This window comes from Trachurus japonicus, chromosome 1 (assembly GCF_045865225.1).
Source record: "Trachurus japonicus isolate A0001 chromosome 1, Traja_1.0".
NCBI lineage: Eukaryota > Metazoa > Chordata > Actinopteri > Carangiformes > Carangidae > Trachurus > Trachurus japonicus.
In genome coordinates this window covers 33652065-33664860 of record NC_140907.1, presented here as the reverse complement: position 1 = coordinate 33664860, position 12796 = coordinate 33652065, and the positions used below count along the sequence as shown (strand labels likewise).

General features: G+C 40.4%; 1 protein-coding gene across 1 annotated transcript in view; it reads right to left on the bottom strand.

Moving 5' to 3' along the window:
• Positions 1 to 3843: 3843 nt before the first annotated feature.
• LOC146992349 (venom factor-like) overlaps positions 3844 to 12796 on the bottom strand; it is a 28130-nt gene continuing 19177 nt past the window's right edge. Inside the window, exons 27-44 of the mRNA XM_085785713.1 lie at positions 12520 to 12723; positions 12359 to 12434; positions 11864 to 12026; positions 10974 to 11087; positions 10733 to 10880; positions 10445 to 10608; positions 9424 to 9579; positions 9261 to 9320; positions 9083 to 9173; positions 8050 to 8101; positions 7743 to 7830; positions 6629 to 6718; positions 6181 to 6286; positions 5996 to 6085; positions 5812 to 5895; positions 4919 to 4999; positions 4638 to 4785; positions 3844 to 4123 (exon numbers count right to left, since the gene is read on the bottom strand). Of these exons, the coding sequence (XP_085641839.1) occupies positions 3982 to 4123; positions 4638 to 4785; positions 4919 to 4999; positions 5812 to 5895; positions 5996 to 6085; positions 6181 to 6286; positions 6629 to 6718; positions 7743 to 7830; positions 8050 to 8101; positions 9083 to 9173; positions 9261 to 9320; positions 9424 to 9579; positions 10445 to 10608; positions 10733 to 10880; positions 10974 to 11087; positions 11864 to 12026; positions 12359 to 12434; positions 12520 to 12723 (2057 nt within the window). The 3' untranslated portion in view covers positions 3844 to 3981. The remainder of the gene's footprint in view (positions 4124 to 4637; positions 4786 to 4918; positions 5000 to 5811; positions 5896 to 5995; positions 6086 to 6180; positions 6287 to 6628; positions 6719 to 7742; positions 7831 to 8049; positions 8102 to 9082; positions 9174 to 9260; positions 9321 to 9423; positions 9580 to 10444; positions 10609 to 10732; positions 10881 to 10973; positions 11088 to 11863; positions 12027 to 12358; positions 12435 to 12519; positions 12724 to 12796) is intronic.

Genomic DNA, 12796 nt, shown 5'->3' with positions numbered 1-12796 from the left:
GCGATATAGAAATGTAGGTCCTTTGACCATTTACCATTTGGGGCACTTCCCAGTCTGCTTGCTGTCATTGGATATTGTGGGTGTTTACGTCGGAGGTAGCCCGGTTTGGAATCCCGAGATCGGACATGTTTGAACTAGATCAGGAAGAGGGAAATATTCATATCGGTACAACAACACCCTCAGACGATTGTGAGATCATTGGACCTTAGAGCCTCATTTCTGTATCAGAGTCCTACCACAGTTGTAGTGTGTAATTCCCTTTTACTGTACTGTTGCAATTACAAGACATAGACAGTGGTACTAGTACATTTGCTAATAAACTGAAGCCTAAGTTACCATCAAAGTGGGGGGCAACCTCCATTTTGACATCCCACCAGTCCAACATAGGTCTCTAATTGTCTAAATGGCAACACTTAATGTTCTATCAAATGTCCCATCATTTCGACAATTTTTGCCTCCTATGGTCGGAATGACGATATATTTTTCTTTTTTTAAACATCCTGCCTTTCCGACAATTCCTTTAATAGTGTATTTTTTCCCAAAAAGATTTTGCACTGGTTGGGCTTAGGCAATAATGAAAGAGTTGGTTAAGTTTAGTAAAAAAGACCAGGTAGAGGCTAGACAGGCCAGATAGATAGATAGAGTCCAGATAAGTAGGAGGGAGCCACCTGTTGAGTAACGCACATTTCCTTATATTGAAAGCCTTGTCGGAATAGTGGGATGATGGCATGTCGGAATAGCGGTATGTCGGAATGGTGGTGTGTCTAAATGGTGGGGTGTCGGAGTGGTGGGATGTCGGAATGGTGGCATGTCCGAATCACAGCATGTAACCTACAATGTTGTCCTTGGATCCCTCTTCCTGAGCTAGCTAGCTTCTTATACCTTAGCCTGAGGATTTGATGCTGGTGTGTGACATGTTGCTGTAAAGTGTTACATGTTCTGGTGAGAAGGTCCCGGGCAGGAAACTCAAGTTACACAGTGCAATGCTGGGCCAGCAGGGGGCACTGTGTCAATATCAGGGGCCATTCCCCCAATACAAGACAAGGAAATGTCAAAAATGATTTTGAAACGGTCACTTTAAGGTAAAATAATTGTATAGAGTTGCATTAACATCCTGTCACATTTTAACTTTTTATACTCACTGTTCAGAAACATGGAAACTGGCAACCATTGGAACTGCTGCTGCTGTCTTCGTCGTCGTCCTTCTCCTCTTTCTCTTTATATTGATAAAGTAAGATGTCTGCTTTTATCATGTCATATATTGTTACTTATAATGCATTGCATGTCTATTTTTTTGGCCACCAAGATTTAAATAATTGTATCCAGCAACATGGATCCTGGAAGCAGTGGGACACATTTTTTAAAAATTGGACAGGAAATTAAATGATCTAAATATTTTGCCAAATTTCTGAAAGTACTTGAAGGTTAGTCCACAAGCAAGCACAAACCAAAGCTGTAAGTCCAGCAGGTCAAAGTTGAAGGAGCAGGTCTGTCTGTAAGACAATTATTTTAAATAAAGTGTTTTCAATTTCTCTTTTCATTTCATTTACATTTCTACAATCGTGCAACCTCTTGGTACCATTTTGCCTGGAGTCAGCAGTTTTTTTGTGTGTGATTTGTTTTGGTTGCATATCAGACAAGTCAATCTAGATCCTGGTGTCAACCTCTCAGAGACTTTTGTAGCTACACCCATCTTCTTTGAAACTTGAATTTTCCTTTCATTGGATAATTGAAAATGGTTTATCAGAATAAGGTTTGTTAATTTTTTTGTTCTTCAATTCATTCTCCTCATCAGAAAGAAGAGGAACCCATCTGAGCCTGTAGCGAAACCAGACAATGTTGAACAGGTGAGTAAACAGTTGTCTACTACATCGATGTAAAAACCACTGCATCTTCCTATTTGACCCACATTTTTCACTTCCCTCTCCAATGTGGGCAACTTCCTTCTTTCACATTCGAGTTTTTATTGAGGTTTCACGAAAAATATTGACAGAACAGGACATCAAAAATGAAACACAACCAAAAAAATCTGTCTGGAGAAAAAGGCGGTGAGACCAAAAGACTGGGGAACTAACCACAGTTTTTGTATATAGCAACATGGCAGTCACTGAAGAAAAAACTATTGTTCCGACTGTCACTTTGATTTTGAGGGACTGTAATATTGATTTTTCACTAAAAAATAATAAGAACATAAAATCCACCTTTGTCAGACCCATACTCAATCTCAAATTACAGAGTATGGGTCTGAAAAATAACAGACATCAAAACTAACAAACTTTTATTGTAATGGCAATGGTATATAGTCATTTGAGACCTTCAAAACTAACAAACTGTGACATATTTTGGTATCAAGTCTTCACCAGAGACAATTTATGATTTCATAGTAATTATATTGATAATATCTGTAATGCCCCTTTTCTTGCAGCTATTGCGAAGGACTGATTTTTATCTGATCACATAGTTACATGGATTTTCAATGCTAGATTGGATGAAGTGTTCTCACTCTTGAGTTGTGTAAATAAAGGAGTTGCCTCCAAATGTAAATACGAAATTAATTCTTTGTCACTGGCATGTATTCTGACTCAGAGCCAGCAAGAAGAAGAAGAGGAGGATGATGAAGTTCACTATGCCACTGTGAAGTTCTCTCAGAACCGCCAACACAGTGTCTACTCGAATGTTGGAGTAGCTGGGCCCAAAAGACAAGAGGACAAAGAGGAGGAGGAAGTTGTCGTGTACAGTGAGATCAGCATCAGAGGTGTCCGTGCTGCCCAGAGGTGAGCAGAATTCACATTTGTGTCACTTTCATATAAACCTGGTGTATTCTTACTTATTTTATACCAACTCTTGAACTGTTTGCATTGGTTTATATGTCTCATATCTACACTTCATATATTTTTAATTCCCCCTCAGCACCAGACATCAGGACACGGGGGAGGAATCGACTGCTGTGTACAGCACCATCAACAAAACCTACTGATCACTCAGGAAGCCTGCAGTCACCTACATCAGGTAGGTTGCTTGTTTATGTAGGTGACAACTGATTAAACATATTTAATCTATTCAGATGAGTGTGATTATAAAGAACTGAAACAACATTTTTTAAAACACATTTATAAGAGTTCACTTTATATTCAGTCAACTGAAACAATCTGTGAAGGACTTTGATTGTCAACAGAATGTATTTTATTTTGTAAGCTTTAAAGCTTATTTCATATTGAAGCACAGACAACAACAGACAGATAAACCACAACAATGGGACGTTCAAGTAAAACAACAAACTATTTGTACATGCTTTCAAATAATCATAAACACTTATATAAACAGTGAGTAGAAGTTGTGCACTGTTGGAACAATGACGATCTATAAACTCGTCACATCCTTTTCTCTGTTCATGTCAGACAGCAGCTTCAGCACAGTTTGACTGTTTCGTGTTATTTTTATCTGTCCTCTGCGGTTTCATTTGTTTGTTTTACGACGCTCATGACAGGTTCTTCCTCTTTCTTATTATTTCCAAACAGTAGTGAAAAAGCTAAATGAAATCAGTTCTCTTTTCCACTGTGAAAAAACAACTGCTGAGAAAAAAGAAGAAGAAACACTTCATAAAAACAATACACTGTTAAGCATTAGTTAAAAATACTTAATAATTACATAATTACAACATCAATGTTCAACATAACATACTCTAAGTTTTAGTAGTTTGTTAATCATTTACTAACACTTAAAAAACCTCATTAACCACTGACATCTCCTCAATAACTGGACTCTATTTGCTATAATACTTTATTTATAAATGAAAAAAGCACATTATAGATGAGTTTATTAATCCAGAATAAAACATTTAACTGGCTATCAGTGTAGTAAGAATGCTTTATAAATGCTGAGTTTAATAGTGTGTGGTTATCATAGAGGCTTTTATCGTAGAGGTTAAACCTGCGGGTCACCAGGTGGTCGTCGTGTGGTTGTCACTCGGCGATCACACCTTTACAGGCGACAGCCTTCGTTCGACAGTTGGTTTGCAGCATCGTTGATGTTCTTGCATTTGGCCTGCAGGCTGGGTTTGCTGCAGTCTGTGGGCGACGGCCAGAGCTCCACCCACGTGTCCTTCCCCAACATGTAGATGTAACTGATGCACAAATAGCAAAGAGAGACGAGCGGAGTTACATTCAGACTTCACATTGTCTTATCTCCCATCCTGTTTAACAGCTGTGAGTATATTATTTACCGTAGTAGGGCTGTCAAAGTTAACATGGTAATAACAATTCCTTTCCCAAACTTTTAACCACATCACATCACACCACATCATTTAATCCCTTAAAGGTGAAATTTCAACAGATAAAAAAGATAAACTATGGACAGATATTTTAATTGATTGACAGCCCTAATGTTTACACTCCCTGTCCCTGTTTATTAGGAACACCAAGACAATCTAAAGCACAACAGTTCTGCCACTTTTCCTTTAAATTTATACAGTTTGAACCATCAGAAATTTCATTTAAAATTGAATGTTAAGGCACAACAACTGAACATTATTACAACTGAACTGTTGCACTAGACAACATTAGATTTACCAGGTGTTCCTATTAATATGGTCATGGTCTATATTCGTTATGTGTATATAGAGTCTTGGCCTTTGTTACCCGTTTGTTTCGGTGTCGACCTTCCACTGGTCGTCTTGGGGGCCGATGATGAGGTAGTGGGAGCCCGGCTGCAGGCTCAGCCCGTCGCTGCAGACTCCGTGTGACATGAAGAACCTTGTTTGGCCGTCTCGAATCCCTGCCTCCACACCTGAGGGTGGAAACACGTGTTGCACAAATACACAATTAACCAGAAGAATGTGCACGTGGGGACTGGGGTCAAGCGTGATTATGGCGACGTACTGTACTTCTGTGGTTTTCTACGAGTGTGTGCAGTGACTCACCCAGTTTTATCACTTGTGTGATTTCCATCTCGTACTTGTCGTAGTAACTGTGGCTCACATTCAGCACCTTCACCTTGAGAACTGAAGCACAAGAACAATACAGTTGAATCCTCTCTGATGAGGTCGTACAGATGTTTACAGATGTTCATGGCCCAGGGATGATAAATCGTATTGTTCTTTAACATGCACTTTATCTTACTAACTTGTAGAGAAAGTGTTGGAAATATGAAATGACTAAGTGATTCCATAACCTAAAAACCGTTGCTTTAAGACCTGTAATAATACTAATAACGCTACTACTAATAATAACCCTACTACTGCCCAATACATGATATGTATCATATATTTTCCTGTAGAGATTCATTATCAACAGGGTTATCTCAAAAAATTGTGGAAAAGTTTTTTTTTTTTTTTTTCATAATTTATTTCAAAAGATGAAACTTTAATCTATTGTAGAAAGACTCTCTGGGTTCAAAACATGTGCATGAAATAAATTGTGAACACGCTTGTAATGCCTTGTACATGTCTTTCGGAGTATTCGATTTTTGATTTTCATGACAACAGAGATGTTATCCTCATATAGAAACTACTGAGCAATCAGGACCTAAACCACATGTAGCGAGACAAAGAAACAGGAGCAGTTTTACAAAAACCACTGATGCTCTGCAGAGGTGGTTTTATGCAAGACTCTATTTAAACCTTCGCAGTTTGTCCTGTAGCAGGATGTAGGTGGAGTTTTAACCACTCATACTGAAAAATTGTTTGTCTGGAAATCACCCAGTGATGACTTGAGACTTTGGCTGACAGTGTGTGGGTGTGTGTATGTGGTTGTGTGGTTTATTTGTGTGTGTGTGTGTGTGTGTGTGTGTGTGTGTGTGTGTGTGCTTTCATACCATGGTGTAAGCTCTTGCAGGCAAACGTCTCTCTCTCTTTGTTTGGAAAGTCTTCATTGTCAGGTTGAGTGATGCAGCAGTCTCCTGGAGATGTGAGGAAAAGGAAAAAGAAAGCAGTGAACTAAAACTGAAAGTAACTGAAATCGACTAAAGTCTGATATTTCCGACCCGTGCGTCTCCTCACCCTGAGTACAGCGGCACACGTTGTCAGTGCAGATGGTCTTGAGCTCCTCTTTGTCTTCTTTGGGGGAGTAGGTCCGAGTGCAGCGGCGATCTGACGGGACAAAGCAAAACACAGGGTGAGACCTCGATATTTACTGACGGGTCTAAGTGGGACTCTGTGGTCCAGGTCTGGGTCTGGTGTCCTACCCGTGTCGTAGTACTCGTAGACGGTGACTGAGGACGGCTGCAGGAGTCCGACTTTAAATCTCTGCTGCAGCCTGAAGATCAAGATGTCTGGCTCTCTGTGCGCCACCTGAGGAGGTGACAGCCCGGAGAGGTTTGTTTAGCACCAGCACAGCCAAATGAGAACGATTAAAGCTCAGGCTGCAGGTATTTGTTGGTGGAGATGCATTTAAACTGGGAAACTGGAAGTTACCAGTCACATATTTCAACTGGAAGATGGATTTCTGAGTCGAAAAGTCATGACAACCTCACCATTTCTGACCCAAAAAAATCCAAGATGGCTGTGATGGATGTGATTAATTGATTTTCCAATAAGAAACATTAATACAACATGAGCAAACCAGTTTTTCAAAGAACAACAACAAATTGCAAATTTACAGCATTCAAGAAGCAGTCACTCTGGTGTCGTTACCTTGAACACGTGGAGGATCAGAGAGCCTCTGTCGCTCAGGTTATCAACAATCTGGAAGTTATTGATGTAACGGTCCACTTTGTTCGACAACTGGAAAAAAACACACATACATATGCAGATTAATTTAGCATCCCTAACTTTTATAACCCTTATATTAAAGCTCCATGCGGTATAAAAGTAGATGCTTGTGTTAAAGCGCCATACAGTATAAAGGTAGATGTTTGTATTAAAGCTCCATACAGTATAAAGGTAGATGTTTGTGTTAAAGCTCCATACAGTATAAAGGTAGATGTTTGTGTTAAAGCTCCATACAGTATAAAGGTAGATGTTTGTATTAAAGCTCCATACAGTATAAAGGTAGATGTTTGTGTTAAAGCTCCATACAGTATAAAGGTAGATGTTTGTGTTAAAGCTCCATACAGTATAAAGGTAGATGTTTGTGTTAAAGCTCCATACAGTATAAAGGTAGATGTTTGTATTAAAGCTCCAAACAGTATAAAGGTAGATGTTTGTGTTAAAGCTCCATACAGTATAAAGGTAGATGTTTGTGTTAAAGCTCCATACAGTATAAAGGTAGATGTCCATGTGTAGTGTGATTATAAAGCAGCTCTAGGTTCTATATTAATACTGTGAAAGTATCAAAGCCTCAGTCCACAGAGAAATGCACACTGTATTCAGAAACTGATCCTTAAAACCAGCCGTCGGGACTTCCTGTCACTTTGTGATGTCACAAAAAAGCCCCGCCCCCTCACCACCTGGATCCAAACATCCAACACTTGCCAGTTTTTTGTTTGTTTGTTTGTTTGTTACCTGAAATCTGCTCTATTGTTATTGGATCACTCTGAAATCAATCAGCCAATCAGAAGACAGGCTCAGAGCCTCCTGTCTTCTGATTGGCTGACACGAACCAGTTGTTACCAGAGCTCCAGAGTGAAACTGAGAGAGGAAATTTTGATCTTTAAAGCCACAAGTGTGTAACAGCGACATTACACTTCAAATGTTTGTTTTTTCCAAAGTAGAAACAAAATAACTGATTCTTTTTGTGCTTTTGGACTCTTAAACAGTACAACAACACTGATCTTTGTGTGTGTGTTTTCAGATGTGGGTTTATTACCAGCTCCAGGTCGGAGTTTTCTGGGGTGAAGCCAGTGGGCAGACTGACGTCCAGGATCACCATCCTGACATCTCTGGGCCCTAAAGCTCTGCCAGACGAAGGGAGAGGACGTCAACAGACAAAACAGGGGTATTGATCACCAAAAGATCAGAACAGGGAGGTAGTAACACACAACACATAAGACACAGGAAATATGACATTTATCATCACTAAGACATTTGTTGTCTTCCCTGTGCTGTTTAAATATTTAAAAGTCAAACAGGTTCAACGTCCTGAAGAAACATGTAAGGCGATGATAATGACTCACCTCACTTTGATAGTCATCTGATAGGTCTTTATTGCATCTGCTGGTGGTGCTTCTGTTACAGGACAGAGACAAAGAAACTATTAGAATCGGGTTTACTTGATTAATAGTTCATACCTTTATGCATTATTTTTCATTTTTACCAGCTTTGTGAGTTATTCTGTGTTTTCAGGTGTGATTGTTTGCTGCTTTGTCTTGATCACAATTTTGTAATTGCTGTTTTCAAATGGTCTGTATGAGTAAAATTTATATAATTACTTAGTTATGTCACATTTTAGGTCATTAGTAATAATGATATAATCTTCAGTTGGAGATATTAGGTATCTGTTGTTTTTCATTTAATATGAAATTTTAAAAATCTTAGAAATATTTTCAGGTTTTGTTTGTTTTCAGATCATGAAAAAAAAAATACTCTATAATAGTGGAAATAAATCACATTCACAAAAGGTAATAATTATGAGTGCATGTGCACCTTTACAATATAAGACAATCCGATACATGGGGTACGATATGAGTCAGGAACAATGCATACAATGCATGGTATGATGCAATCTGATTCCTTGTTTAAAGTAGACAATTGCTTGACATTAAGAATTAACATAAGTCAGTACTATAAATGTGGCATTGCTTGCCTTCCAACAGATATAACATGTTGCACTGTAAGAACTTCACAAAGCTCCTCTATCTGACAATGAAAAACAAACAATGTGAGCAATGTTCCAGTCAATATATGCTTGTTTAATAAAGCACCTATGTTTTTGCCTGTGTGTGACTCACTGAATACCCTGGTTTGTAAAATATGACTCCTTAACTTCTGGCCTTAACTTCTGGGTGGGGCTTTAAGTTTACTCTTATTATTAGAAAGCGTCTACACTGCCGGAAAAAACAAGAGCGGTGAAAATCCATCAGGTTAAAAACAATTAAATGATATTTTAAAAGTATAGTTTTAGTATAGTTTCCTAAAGGTAGTTTAAATGTCATTGTTTATGTGACATTTGGTGCATTTTCTACATTTAAAAGCAACAAGTCGAGTTACCGCTGGATTCCTCAATTGCGACGCTGAGCTCAAAATGCTCGCACGGCCTTTTCTCATCCACCTCATGCATTTGGTTGTAATGGGTCACCACCTTGGATTAAAAATTAAATAACGTCATTACTTATTTATACACCAGTCATGTCAGTCCTGTTCATGATACAGAGTCCTGTGATCGTACCTCCACTATTCCCTGTCCGTTCCCTCGAGCCTGCACCAGCAGTTCAGCGTCAGCGGGCAGCTACACAACGCAAACAGCTGTTAGCGGCGCAAATCTGAACTTCATAACACACTCAGCTACAACTTCAATAACAATGGACTTCAGGCTCCTCTCAAGGCCTCACCTTGGATGTACGAGCCACGTAGGCGGTGCCGGTGTCGAAATGGGCGTCGATTTGAGTGCGTCCAGGTATCTTGATATCCACGTCCAGACTAACATCATCAGGGGAGGGTCTCTTAATGAGGTACTCGGACAGTGCGTGGAGCACCACCATGGTGGACTGGGAGGCGAAAGAGAAAGAAAAGAAATTTCATCAAGAGCTGTTTAATATTTCAATATAAAACCAAACAGAACATTTAAAGTGATATTTCCCAAGTATTTATGATCTTGTCATCAAATGTAACATGTATAAAAACTAGCAGTTCCCCAACATTTCAATCCATCAGACTAGAACCACCTCCTTATGGTCGTCTGCTTCTGTTACTCAGACTAGCTCTCTTTTTGTGCAGTCTGATAAAATATGAAATGCTTGTGTGAAATCGTTTCACTATTGCTGTGTGATGTTTTCAGTAATGGCTAAAAAGGGTTTTGTGAACATTTGTACCAAATTTGAGGAGATTCCCTGAAAGCGCTCCGTCCTGAGATACTGCATTCACAAAGCCAAAACTGTTTTGTGTAAGGCCACACTGGTCCTGACCTTTGACCTTTGGCCACCAAAATTGAGTCAGTTTATCCTTGAGTCCAAGGGAATATTTGTGCCAAATTCAAGGAAGTTACTTCAAGTTTATTTGGAAATATTGTGCTCCTATGGCCAAAACCAGGTTTCGTGAGGTCGACACCCACGTTGACCTTTGATTCTTGAGTCCAAGTGAATGTTCGTTCCACATTCAAAGAAGTTCATATGGAAGAAATTTAAAGATGATGAATGGAAGGATAACACTGAAAACCATCCAAGAAACAAAAGTGAACATTTGTGATCACTTATTGTGATTCTATCAAACTGAAATTTGGTGCAAAACGTTTTGATGCAGCTGAAAGATCAGAACTTTCCATAAGAGGAAGGAATGAACATCTGTATAGCAACATCAGGCCGGCCCATCTATCAGACATGAAGCAGGTAAAAAAAAACAGCTAGATTATCACACCTGGGTGGGCCCGAAGCCGCCGCCTCTTCTTCGCTGGCTGTTCAACCAGTTGAAAGGCGCGGCTGCCTCCTGTATGCGTCCCATCTTCACCAGAGCCAGCAGGGCGTAGCCGGTCGCCTCCAAGGTGAAAAATTGGTTTTGACGGTCGGGCCAGTGGGTGCCACCTGGTGGAGAAGAACCACACACCGTCATTCATTCACCACATCACAATGTTGTCTATTCTTATCATCAACTACATCCTCGTTTGTTTACTTTTAGCAACAAAATTAGACTGAATCCACATCAAACCTGGAGCTGCTGCTCTGAGTAAAACAGTTGGCAGGGTGGAAGGTTGAGTCAGAGCCAGTGCGTACGAGGCGATGGCCACCGTGTACGGCCTCCTCCCCGGCTTTGCCAGTGCTCTCGTCAGATATGCAGCTGTCTTAGTCATGGCATCCTTACAGGACACAAAACACAAATTTTATGGATTAAAAGACAGCTTGACACATTCAGGCCTCTCGCTGTTTTTGTTTTTCCTCCTGTCAATTACCTCCAAGTTCACGCCTGGATCACTGCATTGAATCCTGGCCTGCTTGGCCTCAGCCAGCGCTATGAGGACGAAGGCTGTCAGGGTTATTTCAGGATCATCGCCCTTGTGACCGCCCTGGAAAACACACACAGGAAATAAAGGGTTTTATTAAATCTTGAATCCTCCTTGACCTTTGACTACAAAAATCTAATCAATATATCTTTGACTCCAAGTGAACATTTCTACCAAAGACATTTGAACAAAGTCTCTCAAGACATTGTGGAGGTATTGCATTGCATGCTAGGCCAAAGCTGTACGTTGTGAGGTCACTGTGACCCCGACCTTTGACCTTTGGCCACCAAAATCTAAGCAATTCATCCTTGAATCCTAGGTGTAGGAGCCATTTTAGCTTTATTTTGTTTTCTATTTTATTGTGATAACCTCCGTTGACATCGGAAGTGACATCACACGCTTCTGGGTCGCGGGGGTGATTTAAACCCAGACAATCAGTGCCAGGTGTTGCTGGTCCGAAGGCACACAGTTTTTGACCGTGTCATCGTGTCGTTTCGTGTCATGCCTGCCACTACACGCAAGAGGTATTGTGTTGTTAATAAATGTTGTTTTTACTATTGGAACCTCGTCTTGGGCACTTTTTGATTGATCGCACATGCACGCGTCCGAACACCTGCAAGACCAGCCGCCGTGACCTTCTCCTATCACTGGGACGGGAAGAAGGCCACTTCACCTAGGGAATGGTTATGCCAAATTTGAAGAAGTTTTGCCAAGGTGTAACTGTGGTATCAAGTGTCGTATCATATCGTATTGTAATATCCATTAATTGAAACAGGAGCAAGAAGATTTGAGCAAAGATGAAAGAAAGAAATGTGTGTGTGTGTGTGTGTGTGTCTCACCGTCATTGTGGTGCTGTAAACTGGGTTTGACTCTATGAAAGTTCCCGGAAACGCCCGGTATTTGTGCTGCAGCAGGTAGAGCAGAGGGTCACACACTTGCTGCTTGACGACGCCGCCGATGGTGTAAGCCATGGAGAACACCTTCACCACGTACGCCGTGATCCTGATAATCAGATGAGTCTGCGTTAAGTCACTTATAAACTTAGTCACTCAAACCCTAACCTTTAAACAAAAATTGTTTTTTCTTTGGCATATCTGGAAAATCTGGCACAATAACATTGTTCAGTTGTGGAATATTAGATCGGCTCTTTCTTTTAAACCAGGTATCTGTTCTTACAAAACTGAAAACCAAAATAACTGGAAAGAACATGTGATTGAAGTTGGTTAGAAGTGTTCATAGTCTTGATAAAAGGATGATTCTGATAACACAATCTTTTATGAACATTTAATCTTCTTGTTTCTGATTTGAAATGTAATGTTACTCTTTGACAGTACCATGTACTTGCACCTTCCCGTCTGTAGGGGGGATAGGAGCCGTCGTTTCTTTTGTACGCAAGCTGGTTCTCATAGCCTGAAAACACAAAACACCACATAAGAATCCATCCATCCATGTTGTAGGTATTTGTCTGCCTCATCCATTTGTTGTTTTCTCTCACCTCTCCTGATGTAGCCAACGGCCTCCTCCCTGCGCTGCACCCCCACGCTCTGCCAGGTGTTGGTTCGATCCAGGTAGAGTGTCGCGATGACCGGCAGAGTCATTCTGGCCAAGTTCTGCTCCACACAGCCACCGGGCATCCGGATGAGAGACGCCAGAGAGTCGTCACTAATGGAGTTATCAATGCTGTCTGCCAACAGGTTGCCTGGGGACGAAAAGGTGAAATCAAGAATCGCTCTATCCTGTAAAGGTTAACTTCTAATCCTTATCGCGGTTCT